This window comes from Elaeis guineensis, chromosome 1 (assembly GCF_000442705.2).
Source record: "Elaeis guineensis isolate ETL-2024a chromosome 1, EG11, whole genome shotgun sequence".
Classification (NCBI taxonomy): domain Eukaryota; kingdom Viridiplantae; phylum Streptophyta; class Magnoliopsida; order Arecales; family Arecaceae; genus Elaeis; species Elaeis guineensis.
The window spans coordinates 354577-373178 of NC_025993.2; the positions used below are offsets into that span (position 1 = coordinate 354577).

The following is an 18602-nucleotide window of genomic DNA, read 5'->3' on the forward strand; positions in this document are numbered from 1 at the left end:
TATGTGATGACTGAAGTGTTTGGGAGTAAACCACAATGTGAATAAATCAAGGTGTACAATGAGGGGCTAATAATGTGAATTCTCATGGCGAACCTGTCAACAAAATGTTGAGACTTTTTTACCAAGTGATCTGCCAATGTTTCTGTTTTCTTATGGACAGATAAAGTCTTGAATAATGCTTATGTTTATCAACTATATGATTTTAATTGCAACTTTTCCAACTGATTGTATTTTGGATACATATTGCAGCAACATGGATGATGCTCTCCCATCTTTTATGCATGTAAATTCTGCTACTGCCTGAAGGATTACTTCTTCAAAGATCGCCTCCCTTCATTGAAGGTCCTTGCTGTACACCTCTGAGGATTCTTTCGCCTCCCTTCATTGAAGGTCCTTGCTGTACACCTCTGAGGATTCTTTCTTTTTCCGATAATCTAAGTTGTTCTTCCAGAAGTTTATTTCTCTTATGCTTTATTATTTGGTATTTGGGAACCCTGGGTTAAAATTTACTCTAAATTATGTTATATTATATAGATTTTCTGAATGACCTCTTCCTATTATTATAGATTCAAAAGTTACCTCTATTTAAAATTTAAAAAAAATGTACATTAATTGATATCATAAAAACATTTTTTGACAAGTTGTATTTCATGTGGCCTATACTGGGACATTGTCAAACCCTTCTCTACCAGGCATTGTTGTCAAAGGCTACATTCTCTGTCTTCATAATATATGTAACTATTATCATATGTGTTTGTTGAGATAATTGTTGTTATGACTGTCTTCAAAGAGATATTTTCTTGCTGAATAAAAGTACAGAGATAAAATTGATTGACTTTGGTGAATATTTATTTTGGTTTGTGTATCTCCAGATAAATGTTGAGAAAATCATCATACTGATTTATCTTCTTTTCTAGTGCTGGTGACTGCTGATATGATATTTAATACTCAGATAGCATACTTTGCCAAACCCCTTCTAAAGCATAAGTTTATTAGTGCCATGTTAGGAGGCTATGCAAGGTCAAGACCAGAGTCAATAGCATCTTTTTCTGGTGTAAGTTGTTGACAGAGTTTCTTGTACTTCTGGAATTTGGACATCATCATTTGGCCTTCCTTGGTATTCTTACTTGGTAATATTTCCTCCCTTTTGATTGCTTAACAACACTCTATGATTACACCTCACCAAAAAATTCAAAGGCGATATGCTTCTTTGATATCCATTAAGTGCCATCAGTCACCCATTTCAGTGAGATTCATGGTTTGTGTACTTCTCACTTCATCTCTCATGCTGTTTAAATATCCTGATTGACCCTTCCCATGGGTCCATAATCATATTAGTTAAAATAAAAATGGTCTTTTACTTCTTCACCTCAATGCTCTCTTTAGCGTCTTAACTTGTTGTTGCTTTATCTCGCAGCTTATCCCATGCCATTACTATTTTTGTGGTTCAATGATAGATTTTCATGCCGGTCTGTACATCATCATTCCTTTCTCTTTAGATTTCCTGTGACGTTTCTTCCTTTTTGACTACTTATCTGCACTCTGTAGTACAGTTTACAAAGCCAAGGAGACATTCCTCTTAGATATCTATCCAATGCCACCAAACACCCTTTTCAGTGATACAAACATCATCCTTCCTGTGGCCCTGTGTAAATCTGAATATGCTCCCCACCCACCCCCCTTTTCTCCCCATCTTGTGTGTTTCTAATCTCTTCTCCCCTCCTCTCCTCTGCCTCCCCACTAATCATCTAAAAATAGGCCTTTCTTGGCTCATTTTATTTTTTGATGGATGGGTTCTAGACTTGTCAAAACAGACTATCATATATTTCTCGATATGATCTTTTATGTCTTACAATGTTGCACTTTCCTACTTCTCAGTGATCCATTATGCGATCAGTACTGAATTTTAGCAAAGTAAATATATAGGTTTAGGAAAGTGTAGGTTACAAAATGATGAGTTCCACAAGTTGGTACCACATTTGAAACATTTACAGCGGCTAGAACAAATGTACATCCTTCCAGTGGTGGTGATCACTTGGCTGCTTACATTTTAGATGTTCCACAAGCTAGATGGCCCAAATTATTTGTGGCATCATTAATTATGCCTGAGGTCGGTGAGGATTGTGAGTCACTGCATGGAGGCACAGCTGTTGAAGTGGTCCAATTCTAGCCAAAATGATGCAATTTGAGGTGGTTATCATCCCCAGAAGACTTAACACACTAAAAAAGGACAATGTAGTGTGTCGTCTTGGTATATGCTCGTCAAATGGTATATACTGTACAGTTCTTTCCATGAACTGGTTGAAAATTAGGAATACTGCCATGGCTGGTCATAAAATCTTATCCTGTCATTCCTAGACTTAATGACATTTGTATTCCAGAGGCTCCCTAATTTGATGAGGCTTGGACAATGGTTTTTGTGATTTTAAGGCTTCTGTTTACAACTAGGCGTTGAAGATTTCTAATGACATGTGGTCAAATGGATGTCTAGAAATGACACTAGACAGGGTTCACTAAGTAATTATAGGCTTGTGCAAGTAATAAGAGGTTTGTTCATCTAAAAAAAATGTAGGCTGGTGCAAAAGTTAGCCATCAGCCTGAAATGTGAAGACAAAATAAAAAGCACAAGCTGAAAAGAAAGAAAACACCACCCACCAAGTATTCTGAATCTCCTAAGAGATGGGCACTAGAAGTTTACATCCTTTCCCAATTCCAATGAAAATGAAATGCCAAGAGAGAGAAAAAGACGAAAATTCAATGAATCTTATTTTGTGGGTTAGCATTTGCATGGCTTTGTGCATACTTGATGTGTAAAAACTTGTGTATGTGCTAGATCAGATATACTCCTTCAAATTCATCACAGGAATGCTAGATTAGATCAACATGCCGAGAACATTTTCCTATCTCAAAAATTTCACTAAGATCAAGCATTGATGGACAATCCAACTTACATAGATTTGTTGGGGAAAACAATCAACAAAGCAGCAGCCTTACAAGTCCATCCTATTTTTCTTCTTTAACAGACAATTAAACGAAGCCTGATGTTTTCCCCTTATTCCGATCTCAAGTAGAGAAGTTTTCCATCGAAGCAAGATGTTTAACTTATTTACAATATGTCATTACAACTCTCCTCTTGCACCCATTCTTATACGATCAAAGAAGTAGGTGAAGATTTTCACCCTTGTTTCTATTTATTTTCATTGTTCCCCTTCTTTTTTAATCACCTTGTTGTGTTTTGAATTTTTATGACATTTTTATTGTTTTTTGTTTTAAGTCCCAAGTCAGCTCCTCTTAGTTGTCGTTGCAATTGGATCACTATCAAATATTATAGTCCCACTCCTGTGTTTTCTGGTATTCCACATAAAGAAAGTGGCATTTGTTTTTATAAAAATGAGCAACAATATTGCCAAAGAACAGCCCATGTGAGAGAGCAATCTTGAACACTTGTAGCACATGTAGGTCATGTTATTCTGCATGATATTCCAGGTAATTTGACTTGTCCTTTTGCATAATCTATCAAATTTACTTTTTAGCGTGAGTAAATCTAGATACTCTTGCATATGCTTCTTTTAAACTCTGGTGCTAACACCTGTTCTTTTGTGGTTTTTGTCTTTGTTTTTCTATATATTCTTTATGTACATAATTTAACCATTGGCACTATAGAGTCATAATTTATGAAAACAATATAGGATTCCCTCCCTTGGGAGGAGGAAAACTAACTTTGAAATTTATCAATAAACAATAGACTTTACAATCAACTTTTTCCATTTTTAGTAGTCACTACGTTGGCCACCCAAGAGAAAACTCTTGGTTCCACCATTGAAGTTGATCTTCTAGGGTAAGGGTTTTAGAGTAAGGCAAAGCATGGTTCTGATAGTGCATTAAATTGGATTTCTAGGGTTGCAAAATACTTTGCAGGATTTTCTAATCATATTTATAAAACGAAATAGTACTAGGGAAATGACGATCGATCTAAAAAGCTGAAATCTAGGAAATTCAGGTTCAGGTTATCTGGCAAAGATAGTGGCTAAGTTTGTTAAAGCAAAGCAGGTCATCGGGAAAGTTCAGAGAGTGGACAAGTGACTAGGTTATCAGGCCCAACCTATGGTTTAGTGGCTTATGGCTAGTGGATTTAGAGTCTGGTTTGAGTCTGGGTTTTCATGGAGAGTATTAAGGGATGGGAAGTCTAATTATGCAGGATCTTAATGTTGGTTTTGGGAACAGATCAGTTGACAGGCTGAGAAGTAAAAAAGTGTGGAAAAAGAATATGAAGTACGAATATAACAAGGAGCTAAGAGAGTGCCAGGAGGAGAGAAAGGGAGCGAGACTGGGAAGGGGAGAATTGTGAGGATCTGTGCGCACATATATTTAATCCCATATTGGCTATGCATTTGGTGGATCTTAGATATCTTATAGTACCAAGAAATCTAAATAATATCTTTTGGTTAGCTTTTTTTGGATAAGATACTAAGTCGTGAAAATGATATCAAAGTAGACCCGACACATAGCCCATATGAATTAGGGACACTACCTCACAAGCCTATTGGAGCTGACCACGGGATGGTCATGATGCTCGTGATTAGATGTGAACGGATTTAAACCCTTAACCAGGCGAGGATGCTAGGACACATGTGGGTCTGTGTTTACTTCCATATTGGTTATGCACTGAATAGATCTTGGATGAGGTCCTAAGTCATGACAAAGATAGCCTTATGGAGGTTTGCTACTTTCATCATATCTGTCGGTCACATTTCCTTTCAAGCAAAAGTGAAGGTCATCACATTATAGAAGTATAACAATAAGATTCCTGTTAATTCTTGTAAAAGTAAAAGAAATATAAAACATAAAATGCTTTTATATCTAGGAAAAAATTTGATCCTTGAACGGAAGAGGATCAAGGCAGAAACTTTAAAAATATGTAGTTTTCTGGTGCCTCCCCATACATTTCAGTTGTAATACTTAATTCATGTTGTATGGGCATGTGTTTTGTAGCAACCATTGGACTCTTGCTTTCAACTTTTTGGGCCTTTTTTATTCTCCAGTGAATGCCTACTAATGTGTCACTTCCAGCATGAGAGTCCTCTATTTGATTTTATCAGTTGAACACTATAAGAAATTAAGGTATTAGCAATGGCCATTAGCGACGATGTTTTTGCCATCATTAATAATCTTTATTAGCGATGGCATTACCGACGATAATATCTCTATCGCTAATAATATTTTTATCGACGGCTATTAACGACAACGTTTTTGTCATCTCTAATAACCATTTTTATCAATAAAAATCGCGACAAAAAAATAAGCCGTCGTAAAAAAAAATATTTATTGAAGAAAATTATTTATTAAACTTATTAGCGACGGTACTAATTATCATTAGTGACGGCACTATTAGCGACGGATCTTGTCATCGCAAAAAAAAAATTATTTATTAAACTTATTAGCGACGGCCAAAAGATTATTAGCGACAAAATATGTCATTGCTAATAATCATAAGTGACGGAATTCATCTTCGCAAAACATAAAAGAAATTTTTTTTTTATTTACTAAACTTATTAGCGACGGTGGAAAGAATATTAGCGACAATAAAAAAAATTATTTATTAAAAAATCATTAGCGACGGCACTATTAGCGATGGAATTGCCGTCGTAAAATTTTATTTATTTATTTATTAAATTTATTACCGATGGTTAAGAATTATCTTCATCGTTCATTATCTAAATAATTATCGTTAGAGCATCATCACAAAAGACCATCTCAATTCGGTAGTCCTAGCTATGTCGATCAATAAAATTTGATTTCGACGGTCATGAATGATCGCATGATGATCTGATAGATAGAGACCACCGATAGATCCGAAAATTTACAATAATGATCTCGATAATATTTGTAGTACACTATCAAAATTTTACTTTAATCGGACATCATTATCATGATCAATTTAGCACGAAATGATTTACGTCGTTAAATAAAAAATGAGTGATCAAAAGGCCAAATGGCGTCCGATTATTAGATGATTTTTTAGATAAATGATCTTTGCTACTACTTTGATTGTTTGTACAATGGTGATCATAAAATTCAAATTGCACATATATATAAACCATCGATGTTAAGCAGATCTTATAAAAGCACAAGTATAATTACTTAAAGACTTTAAGAATGAGTATCAAGAGAATTTTTGATCGTTCATATATACGCGATTTGAATTTTACGATCACCACCATACAAACGATCAAAGTAGTAGCAAAGATCATTTATCTAAAAAATTATCTTATAATCAGACACCATTTAGTCTTTTGATCATTCGTTTTTTATTTAACGGCTCAAATCATCCTGTGCTAAATTGACCATGATAATGATGTCCGATTGAAGTAAAATTTAGATAGTGTGTTACAAATATCATCGAGATCATCGTTGTAAGTTTTCGGATCCATCGATGGTCTCATCTATCAGATCATCGTGCAGTCGTTTGTGGCTGTGAAAATTGAATTTTAATGATCAACATATCTAGGGCTATCGGATCGAGGCGGTCTTTTGTGACGGTGCTTTAACGATAATTATTTAGATAATGAACGGTAAAGATGCGCTTTAAATTCTAAAATCATACCATATTCGGAGAAAAATAAAAAAATTATAATTATAATAAGTTGAGAATTTAAAAAAATTCGATCATAATTATAATTAATTAATTAATTACCGACGGTTATTAGTGACGGCTGAATTTTTCATCGCTCATAATTTTGAAAAAAATTATTTAAAAATTATAAAAAAATATATTTTTTCTGATAAAAGTATTAGCGATGGCTTTAGCGACGGAAGACGTCGTCACTAATATTTTTACCGACGGCATTAGCGATTGAAACATTGCCATCGCTAATAATTTTGAAAAAAAATTATTTAAAAAATTATGAAAATTTTTTTTTTGATAAAAATATTAGCAATGGCTCTCCTTTTTTAGCGACGGATTTTGCCGTCACTAATATTTTTACCAATGGCATTAGCGACAGCCACTTTGCCATCGTTAATACTCTCATATATACCAAGCATGAGGGGAAAAATTTAGCTTGCGTGCTCTCCTCTCCCCTGCGTCCAAACCCTCCTCAACTCCCCCAACCCCCCTTTCCTCCCTCCCCATCCCGTCCCTCTGGCATCCCATGGCCCCGGTGCGCTCTCCTCTTGCCGGCATCCAAACCCCCTTCAACCACCCCAACCCCCCTTTCCTCCCCCCCGCCCTGTCCCTCCGGCATCCCGTGGCCCTAGTGTGCTCTCCTCTTGCCAGCGTCCAACCCCCCTTTCTTCCCTTCCCGCCCCGTCCCTCCTCGGCCCCAAGCCTGAGTCCCTCCACGCCCGCGGCTGTCTCGACCCTTGCGGCCCCGACGTCGCCGGCCCGACCCCACGGCCCCGAGCTCGTGGCCCCGCCCTGACCCCACGGCCCTGCCCCGACACCCCCAACCCGACCTCGTGGCCCCGCCCTGCTGCCCCCAGCTCGCGGCCCTGCCCCGCCGACCTAACCTCGAGGCCCCGACCCGCACGCCTTCTTGCGCCCTCGTCTCTAGTGTTTCGTCCCTAGTCGTCTTCTCGCCCTTCAGTCTCTATGCGCCAGTCCGCCTTCTATTGTGAGTATTAACGATGGCTAATGCGGTCACTAAAAGTTATTTTTTTATTTAAATTATGTTAATTAAGTTTATTTATGTATTAAAAATTAATTAATTAAATATTAATTTAATTAATTAGTTAGATATTTAATTAATTAATTAGAAGTACGGGACTTGGGTCTCGGCATGCAGAGCACTTGGATCGAAGGAAGGTGCCGGGCAGCATTGCGAACACGGAGTCGGGGCGTGCCCTGCCCGCTCGAGCCTCAGATCCCAGTTGGCGTCCAAGATATCCAGCCCCGCTCAAACCGAGGGAAGGTGCCGGTCAGTATGCATTGCGAACATGGAGCCAGGCCGTGCCCTGCATGCTCGGACCTCGGGTCCCAACTAGCGTCCAAGGCATCCAGCCCTCGTGCGCCTTGGTGCTTAGGCCGATGGAAGGTGCTGGGCAGCATTGCAAACATGGGGTCGGGGCACGCCCTACATGCTCAGGCCTTGGGTCCCAGCCGATGTCCAGGGTAGCCAGTCCTCGCGCAAGGGCAGAGCGCATATTCTACGGTATCCTATAATTGGATGTTAATTTAAGTAATTAATTTGGTGTTAATTTTAAAAAAATTTGCATTGCATGGAATCATAGATCCGTCTTTTGATTAATGTACATATTCTACTGTATCCGTATATTTATATATTTTGTATGGATGAAAGAATTATGTATATTGGTCAATTGATTGTCTAGTATGGACAGTTTGAAAAATGCAAGTAATTTTATAGGTCATTACAGTAATCAAACGATATGTCAAGGATTCAAAAGAAATTTCGGATAGTATTTTTCTTTAGTTCTCCCCGCACATCTTCAGTCGTGTCCTTTAGTTCTTCCCACACATCTTCAGTCATGTGGGGAGAACTAAAGAAAAATACTGTCAAAATTTTTTTCGGCCCCTGTTGTGTATCGTTTAATTATTGTAATTGATCTATAGAATTAATACATTTCTTGAATGGGTTAGGACTTTCTATACATATTAGTTGATGATAAGATGTATTTACTATGTAAGCCATTTTAAATGATAAAATAATTAATTAACAGTTGCTTTGTGTTTATATTTATGCAGAATTTTTAGATAGTGTGCCATGGACCATAGTTGGATGGATCGTCGAGTAGTTGACAGAATGGTTTTTGCTGAATATAGGGAGGGTGTAGAGTACTTCTGTGATTTTGCTTTTGAAAATGCAGTACTCTTATATCAAGGATGGGCTCGTTGCCCTTGTAACAGATGTGACAATAGAGAAATGTTTGATAGAGATACAATTATTGTCCATTTGTATAAGAGTGGATTTATGCCAACTACAAGCATTAGTACCTGCATGGGGAGACGTGGGAGAAAGTTGCAAGAGTTAGAAGCGAGCAGGACAGGGACATGGATAGAATGGTAGACATGGTTATGGATGCGACTAGTCCTGAATTTAACTGGGATGTGGAGGATAATCCAAAAGCTGACAGCGGCGATTTCTACCATATGCTGTGAACCATTGTGGCTGGATGTAAAACACACTGTTTTATTAGCTGTGTCAGGATTGTTGAATATGAAGGTTGAGTTTAATATGACAGTGAATTGTTATAATAGGATGATAGCAATAATAAAGAAGATGCTATCTAAGGATGAGAAGCTTGTTGGGAGCTTCTATGCTTCAAAGAAAATGGTAAAAGAGTTAGGCAATGGGATACGAGAAGATGCATGCTGTAATGATTGCATGCTTTTCTACAAAGAGAACCAACTAAAGAGCTCATGTGACGTATGTGGTGAAAGCCGATTTAAGTTGAGGCTAGAGGGTAAAAATCAGAAGGGCATACCATGTATGGTTCTTCGATACTTTCTGCTCACTCCTAAGCTTCGGAGGCTCTATTTATCCAAGAATACTGTCAGACAGATGAGATAGCACAAAAAAAAAATTTGCAAGCACTTCGATATGATGAGTCATCTGTCGGATAGCGAGGCATGGAAGCAATTTGATGCTTGCCATCCTTTATTTGCTCAGGAATCATGCAATGTCCGACTAGATCTATCTACAGATGGCTTTACACCATTCAGTCATGCAGCGGCCCCTCATTCATGTTGGTCAGTCTTTATTACTCCATACAATCTTTCGCCTGGGATGTGCATGAAAAAGCATAACATCTTTTTTACATTAGTCATTCTTGGACCACGATATCATGGTAGAAGCATTGATGTATATTTAAGACTTCTTGTTAATGAGCTAAAATTCTTATGGTCTGATAGCATACATACTTTTGATGCATCGAAGAAGTAGAATTTTGTAATGAAGACTACATTGATGTGGACCATTAGCGATTTTCCTACTTATGGGATGTTGTAAGGATGGAGTGCTCATGGGAAGTTTGCATGTCCCTATTGCATGGAGAATACAAAATCATTTCAGCTTGAGCATGTAAGTCCCGTTAGTTCGATTGTCATCGTCAATTTCTTTCCAAGCATCATCCTTTTCGAAAGCAGCAGGATAGTTTCAGAAGAATAAGATAGAGAAGGATCATGCACCCCCGCACCTTAGTGGTATGGAAATATTTCAGAGCGTATCCCAATTGGACGATGGCCAGTTTGGCATGCTATTTGATAAGCAGAAGCCTCGGAGTTTTTGGTAGAACTCTTAATTGGGTGAAGCGAAGTATCTTCTGCGAATTCTGGTCCATCAATTTTATTCGTCATAATCTTGACGTCATGCATATTGAGAAGAATATATTCGATAATATTTTCTACACTATTATGGATGTCAAGGGCAAGATGAAGGACAATCCTAAGACTCGAGCAGATATGAAGAACATATGCAAGCGTCCTCAGTTAGAGCTGGTTGAGGTGTCACTTGAAAATTTTCTGAAGCCACAAGCATCTTATATCTTAACAAAGAAATAGTTGAAGGACATTTGTGAATGGTGTAAAAGTCTTAAATTTTCAGATGGTTATGCAAGTAATCTAGCTCGGTGTGTTAATGTCAAAGATTGCAGATTATATGGGCTAAAGAGCTATGACTGCTATGTCTTCATGCAACGATTACTTCCATCGGCTTGGTGTGATCTCTTTCTCAACTCCATATAGAGTTCTTTGACCAAGCTTAGCCTTTTCTTCAGAGATATTTGTGCTACCAATTATCCATCGACCACATCTTCAGTCTTGAGGCCAGCAGTGTAGAGATCATATGCAAGTTGGAGAAGATATTCCCTCCTAGCTTCTTCGACTCCATGGAGCATCTCGTGATTCATCTGGCGTATGAAGTTAGGGTGGGGGGACCAATGCAGTATAGGTAGATGTATCCATTTGAAAGATATATGCACAGTCTCAAAAAAAATGAAAAACAAGGTCCGAATCGAAGATTCTATTGTGAAGGCTTATATAATAGAAAAAATTTTAAATTTCAATCGATACTACTTTAACTTTAGTGTGCAGACAAAGCTGACTCAAGTGGATCGACATGATGATGGTAGTAAGGGATCAAAGGTGGAGATCTCAATATTTGCCTATCTTGCTCGTAAATTTGGGCATGAAGTTCGTCGGGTATTGACTAATACTGAACTTCGACAGGCATAGACATGTTTTGCTAAACTACACGGAGGTCAACCCATATATTAAGTAAGTATCCATCACAATCTTAACTCTTTAATCATTTATCATGTACTTATCTTATGCATGTATAGATAATATGATGAGATGCTAAGATGGGACAATCCGATGATAAGCGAGGAAGAAATTTTCATGCAGTGCTCACAAAATTTTGCAAATTGGTTCGACTATTGTCTTTTTATTTAATTTATTTTTTTTAATTTATTTTTTTTATAATATGCAGGTCATGAAAGACAGCGATTCCATATCTAGGAAGCTAAGATCATTAAGTTATAGGCTAACAAAGTACGTGACATGTTATAATGGTTGTAATGTAAATGGTTTCAAATTTCACACGCAGCAATATAGAGAACATAAAAGTACAATGAACAGCAATATGTATATAAAAGATTGCTGGTGGGTAGAGGCGAAGAGTGACTACTATGGAATTCTCGAAGAAGTGATCAAGTTGATCTATCCCTTAGGTGATAATAGTGTCATTCTGTTTAAGTGCCGATGGTTTGATATTGATAATTGTATGAAGGTTGATCCACGACATGGGCTTATTGAAATCAAATATGGATCAAAAGCATATGTCAATAACCCCTTTGTGCTAACCCAATAAGCTGCTTAAGTGTATATACTCCTTTTCCATCAAGGAAGAGAAGAAGGAAAGATTGGTGGACTGTAAGGTTAAGTCTCCAGTCGTTCATTATGCGTTTGAAAAAGGAGAGCCCCAATTATCAGAATGCTTTCAAGAGGATGAAACATTAGGATTTCATTGGTCTTCAATAGATACAGAGTTGGATGCTCCAGGAATTCTCGTACATGATGGTCAATATGAGGAGGTAGATCCAACTGATTTTGTTTTAAAGAACAATCCTATCCAAGAAGCAAGAAGAGGAAGAAGAAGAACTGGAAGAAGAGTAAGAAGTGGAAGAAGAGGAAGAATTGAAAGAAGAATCCGAAGGGTACTAGATATCTGAAGAGGCCGATGAGTATTACTAAGTATATAATTTTTGAATCATTTTAAATCTTACATTGTCATCTATAATTGTATAATTAATTTGGTGAATCTATTTATTTTTTATTTTTAGAGATTATACATCATATCTTCTAGAGGCCGGAGTCGTGCCAGCGGAGGACAGAGCTCTCGAGGAGAGAGTTATCATGCAGCCAGCTCGCAAGATTCTGCACCTCTCACATCCTGCGGTAAACTCTAACACTTTAGATATTCTCATTTATGTTATTTTATCCTTTACTAACTATATAATATTTTTTATATTAGATGTTTTGCGCTCAGGTTCGGATGACAGGGGGTCACCAGTGACCCCACAGTCACACGCACCAGCGACCGGCTCTTAGATGCAGAAGCATGGTAGAGGACTCGCCCGGCTCGTGGCACCTTTGACTCGGCCTGAGGATAAAGAGCTCATCCACATTCAGAGCCGATCGTAAGTATTATATCTTTATTGAATATGTTTAAAATTTAGTCATTGTAGAGTCTAACATTTATTGTTCAAAATCAATTTTGCAGCACATTTACAGAGAGCTCCATACCTTGTGTGATTACTGGGATCATCTGACGATTGATGCTGGGGCTGATGAACAAGTTCTCCAATTGGCCGTCGGGGGCTCGTAATGCAGTCTGGAAAATGTTTCTGATAAGTCAAAGGTATTTAATTTAATAATTCGTGATGGGTTTGTATTCTATTTATTAATACATGCTTGTTTCTACTTGCAGGAGTACTACTGATTCTTATCTCAGGATGAGGAGGCTGGCCGTTCGATCTTCGAGCAGATGACCACACGTAGGTTTTGAGATGGGCTATACAGTTTACGACAGTCCGTCATCAAATATTTCAATTCTCAATCACCATCGGATTGAAAGTCCTACAGGAATCACTGGATGCGAGCGGACGTATGAGAGGCCCTCTGCGACCAGTGAAGCGGTGGAGTACGCCAGGAGACGGTAGAGGGGTCCAACAAAATTGGACCACCCAGCAGGCTTCGATCAGGCACACGGGCAGCTCCTTCGGCACACATATTGTGGTCGACAGATTGGTAAGAAATCTATACCAAAATTCTTCATTAGAACTGTAAAAATTCTTATATATATATTTTAATTAATTTAATTTTATTATTTACTTATTGTAGATATGGCAGCTAGGTCATCCACCAGGTCAGCTACAGTTATGAGAGGCCACACACCAGTCTAGGAGAACTTGTGATTATTTAGATTCTAGATCGCGACAGATCGCGATAAGAATTTTAAACTATATTTATTAAGTCATTACAGGATCTGATATGTATATTAGAACTAATGTATGTCTTAACTGTATAGGCGGATTATGCAGAGTATGTTGTTGCGCGGCACGGCGATGACCCATCCACTCAGCCCCTTCTTGATCTTGAGGGATGGCTTAGGGTCATCGGAGGGGTGAGTAGGAGTCGGGTCATAGGATTCGGCCACAGCTTCGACCCTCCAGCGGCTCAATACTCTTCGATGTTCTCATAGGCCTTGACGTCCCAGACTTGGAGCAATGCGCATGTGAAGGAGGTCATGCAGAGGCTTCTGAGCCAGCGACCTCAGAGCTTCAGAATGCCGTCCGCGATACATTTGTGGAGATTCTTCGGGATCTGCAGCTGTGCGACTAGCTGGGCTCGTTGTCCCAGCCATCATATCAGGTAATCTTATTAGTAAACTCTTTTACTTGTTTTAAATTTTCATATTTAGAAGCTTTACATATTTAGGCTTGAATCAAAGAAGAGGATCTAGGGGCTAGAAATTCAATCTAACTATCCAATTGATGGATCGGGGGTGTCTATAGTTCTGTATTATCGAATGAAACGTGTAGAAATAATTTGTTCGAAAATCGGAGGAGTGTATCGAAAGATACGCCTCCATATCGAAAGATACGTCTCCGTATTGAAACTTATTAATAATATTTTATTTTCTTCGTTTGGGGATTTTGGGACATCCGACTCATCCATCAGCTGCTGGAGAGGAGCAGGAGGATGAGGAAAAGGACGAGGAGGAGGATCTAGGCTGATTTTCTTTTGTTTTGATGTATTATATTTTTTTTGATACTACTTGTAAATTTATATAATTTATATTTTTAATATAATATAATATAATTAGTTTTTTATTTGTGATTGTCATATTATCTTTGAATTTTAACTATAACAGGTGTTAGGAACCATAATTGATTATGATTAATTAAAACAGATTTTAAAAAATATTATTATAATTTTTTAAAAAAATAAAATTAACTATTACCGATGGCATTAAGGACAGCTTTAGCCGTCGCTAATAACTAAATATTATTATAAATTTTTTAAAAAATAAAATTAAATATCACCGACAGCATTAGCGATAACAAAGTCGTCGCTAATTTTTTAAATTTTTTTTAAAATTTTATTTAAAAATAACAAAATAAATAGCGACGGACTTTAGCCATCGCTAATGCCGTCACTAATACTGTTATTAGTGACGGCTAGAATATCCGTCGCTAATAAAGGCAATTAGCGATTAGGATTTTTCCGACCATCAATTAGCGTATTAGTGGCGGCTAGAATATCCATCGCTAATAAAGGCAATTAGCGACTAGAATTTTTCCAACCACCAATTAGCGAAGGCATGTCATTGCTAATACCAACTAGGATTTTTCCGACCATCAATTAGCGATGGAGTGCCGTCGCTAATTAAAATGACTATTAGCGACAATAATTAGCCGTCGCTAATAGCCAAATTTGTTGTAGTGGAAAGCATCAACCTTGAGGTTTTAATGTCATGCCAGGTGATTTGAAAGAGAAGTAATCATAGTGATGGAATCTACAATCTGTATCGAATTGAGTTCCCTGCTGTTACTGGTGTATAATAAGGGTCTTGAAAACAAGTCTAAAAATGATAGAGCTCTCCTAGTTCAGTATGCTATAAACCAAATCATAACTTCTTGCTCAATAGCGGACTCCAATTAATAATTGAAACTAATGAAATATTATATAGCTTATCGAAGTTCCACCATGTGACAAATAACTGAATAAAACAGCAAACTGCAGTATTGGATGTTTGATTGCAAGTCATAATACCTTATTTTAGCACAACATGATTCTAAAAAACATTATGCATGAAATTTTATTTGGTACTATTCATTCTTCAAGTGTAAATCAACTGGATTTTATTGCCAAACAGCTAGGAGAAGAGAATGTTTCTAATCATGCGTCCAGCAGTGTGCATAATGTCCTGTGAAGTGCCTTACTAACCATCAACTTATTCGTATGTTATTCCCCACAACTAACATATTTTAGCTGGTCAAGTGGGTGACAAAATTGGAGATAAATGGATAGTTGATTTGCTTGCTACCACATAAATTCCTAGCAGGCGCAAGTATTTCATATTGTGCCTTCCTTGGAATTCACCCATGCATGCTTGGGTGGAAGAGAGATTCCCCAACTCATCTTAAACTAGTGCAAAGAAATGTTAAGCTCTCATCTGAAATACACAAAATCTTGATATATGGTGAGTATTTCAAATAAATAGGGTTTAGTTTTAAGTGAAAAACAATATGCACCAGCATATAAAATTTTTGAATATATATGATCTACATCTGCACCCAAATGCAGCCTAAAGTAAATTTAAGCATTACACTGCAAATAATATTGATAAAAAGATACTGGTTATTGAACTAGTTTTTTGACCAATCTAGAGAATACTCCTCAAATTATCAGAGATACAGTTGAGCAAGAAGAAAGACATAATTCAAAAGTCAGCTCTTGCTCAACTATTACCTAATCATGTCCGGCTATATTAATTCGCTCAAAGACATGCATTGATCTGCCAGCATTTTCCTAGGTTTTGGGGCCATTTTTATGGGAAGTACTAACTTTTGAGGAAATAGTACAACCAGAACCAGGTTTATTCTACAATGCTGAATTATCAAGCTAACTTTGTGAAAGATAGGGTTGCCATTGGAGCCCTGAGGACCACTCGTAAGAAGGATTGAAACATTAGAGTAAAGAGGAAGCTTGAACTTAGGTGTATAAGGGAGGAGGAAAAGGACCAGACTTCATTCGAGGACATATATTAATGTCCAAGGCACAAATCCTGAGTCAACCAAATGGAAATACAATTACAAATGCTATAAGATATGATTTTTTTTTTTTAAATAAAAAAAAGACAGAGATCAATCAAGTTTATGTTTGGGACTTATCTACACTGAACAATAAAAGTAGAGACCCACTAACTATGATAAATGGTTGATGACATTATGTTGACCAATGTTTGACCTGCTTAATTATTTTTTAATGCATGACATATGGAGAAATCATGTTTTGCCACTTGTCATCCATTCAAGGAGCCATGCAAGAGGCCAAGTCTCATCTCCCAAGTTTTCATAGGAACTGATGACAAAATGGGAGTTAGCTAGATTAAAAAAGCTGCTTAAAAAGGCATCCACCAACATGGGATTTATTCATGGAGAAGAGGAAGAAGGGATCACTGTGTATTTTGCCCTCATGAATCAGTGAAAATGTATATTTTTGTTAAGACAAAAGTCGTAAGTCAACATGGATGAATATTTTTGTTGATGACTTGGAATAAAAGGTTCGCTGACCAGAAATTCTTTTAAATTGGCCAGGCATGCCTTGGTCGATGTAAGGAGTTGTCAATACCTTTGCGTATTCTTTTCCATGCCTCGGCATCAAAGGGTTAATATTTGCTTGCGATCTAGAAGTTTCTCAGCAATAGTATGAATTACTGAGGTAGTTCTTTTAGGAATGCTTAGGAATGCATGAGTCTGTGTTCCATTTTCTCCCATTAACTTTCAGATAATTTAGTTGTTTTAGGAACTTGAAATCCTTTAATGCTTCACAACAATTATTTCATCCTCATAGTAGTAATCATCATTGTCATACATAACTAGGGTTACATGGTAGGATTCATCCATTACAAGAGAGTAGAAAACACAATGATTGAAAAAACACTATGCAAAATGATTGGGAACATAAAGAAACTTCTATGGTAGATTGAACCTTTGCTCTAGAGAAAAGGATTAACATTACATGCTATGCCTAAGATACATGGTAAAGGAGCCTTGATATATAACCGTATATATTGTTATTGAAGAAAGAGCTTCCCAAATTATCTCTTTTTCATCTTTTACGTGGACAAAGTAATTATTTCCAGCAACAAGCTACTTTTGAACAGTAGTTACTGGTGGCTTCTTCCATGAATAACTCCCACAGTTGCAAGGCAGTTGATCTTTCAAGTATTCCCTCCCTGTTGATACTCAATTTCTACAAAAATTATCCCTGGGAGATGATAATGTCCTCTTACATGGCTTCTTAGATGACAAGTGGTATATCAAGATTTTCCACGTCATGTATTATGAGATGAAGAATCAGGCTGAGTATTTGTTGTTATGCCCGATCTATCTTTTATCGTTGTTAGTTGAAATCTTTATTCATTTTTGGTGTAAACAGCACAAGTCTCTACAATTGCCAATTGCAATTGAGCTGCAGCTCCTCGTACAACCAGAGACATTGTGATTGTGCAGTTGAAGTCAGAATATTGAAGCAGCATATGCATTTGTGTGTGTGTGTGTGTGTGTGTGAGAGGGAGAGAGAGAGAGGCCTTCTTTGTGTTCCTTGGTTTTTCCATGCACATTTTATAGGATCTCCTCTTGATGTTCAGTTTGGATCAAAATACTTGCTATTGAACCTTTGGCCTATGTTCTTAATGCTCCAAAGGGCATTTGGATAGAAAGGCAAAATCTATTCCCACTACTATCACATGCAGCCCTTCGCATGCTGAGGTGGTCCAATATGAGACATGCTATGTCTCATTTATCACCGACGGTGCCACTAATGCGGCTAATTTTGTACGGCCACATCAATTCTTAAGCTGTGTGCTTAAGAGTTTATTCCGATGTATACGACTGCTGGATGATAATATTGCCTGGTGTAATTTCGTATTTGCTCGGAAAGCACATATTACTTTCCAGTACTTAGCCTTAGGAGTTATATCATATGGGGTTAGCTTCACCAGAATCTTCCCTTGCAGGAACATCAATGAACCATCAATGTAAGATCAAGTGCATTGCCAGACCAGGCCAGGAATGTTACCCATCAGAAGTGACGATGACTTCAGTTTCATGTTGGAATCAACATGTGCTTGCAGAATCTGCAGTATTATGCGCAATCAGTTTTTGAGTTTAATCATCCACTAGGTTTCTCACCCTTATGTTTATGTTGGCCATCTAAACTCACCAGCCGCTTCAGCATGTCTCACCAAGTCTTTCGTATAATGCAATATAAAATTAATAATTGTTCTCTCTAGTGATTCATTGCTTTGATGTACAAACAAAAAAAGATTAACGTTTTGTTAGACTTACCGACATCA

The 18602-nt window shown here is 37.5% G+C and overlaps 1 protein-coding gene across 13 annotated transcripts in view; it reads left to right on the forward strand.

Moving 5' to 3' along the window:
* Nucleotides 1-18538, forward strand: part of LOC109505521 (uncharacterized) — a 20418-nt gene extending 1880 nt beyond the window's left edge. For 6 of the 13 annotated variants that reach the window (XR_012141568.1, XR_012141513.1, XR_012141373.1 and 3 more), the window contains 9 exons: nucleotides 250-390; nucleotides 12298-12412; nucleotides 12489-12654; nucleotides 12738-12875; nucleotides 12945-13011; nucleotides 13092-13264; nucleotides 13358-13382; nucleotides 13545-13888; nucleotides 18264-18538. Coding sequence is in view for 7 of the 13 variants with exons in the window: in XM_073256377.1 (XP_073112478.1) it covers nucleotides 250-287 (38 nt within the window). In the remaining 6 variants the exon portion in view is untranslated. Of the gene's footprint in view, nucleotides 1-249; nucleotides 391-8701; nucleotides 11231-11444; nucleotides 12413-12488; nucleotides 12655-12737; nucleotides 12876-12944; nucleotides 13012-13091; nucleotides 13265-13357; nucleotides 13383-13544; nucleotides 13889-16557; nucleotides 16832-17683; nucleotides 17894-18263 lie in introns of those variants that run through there. The other 7 variants (XR_012141425.1, XM_073255471.1, XR_012141646.1 and 4 more) reach the window with 7 other exon arrangements.
* The last annotated feature ends 64 nt before the right edge of the window (nucleotides 18539-18602 follow it).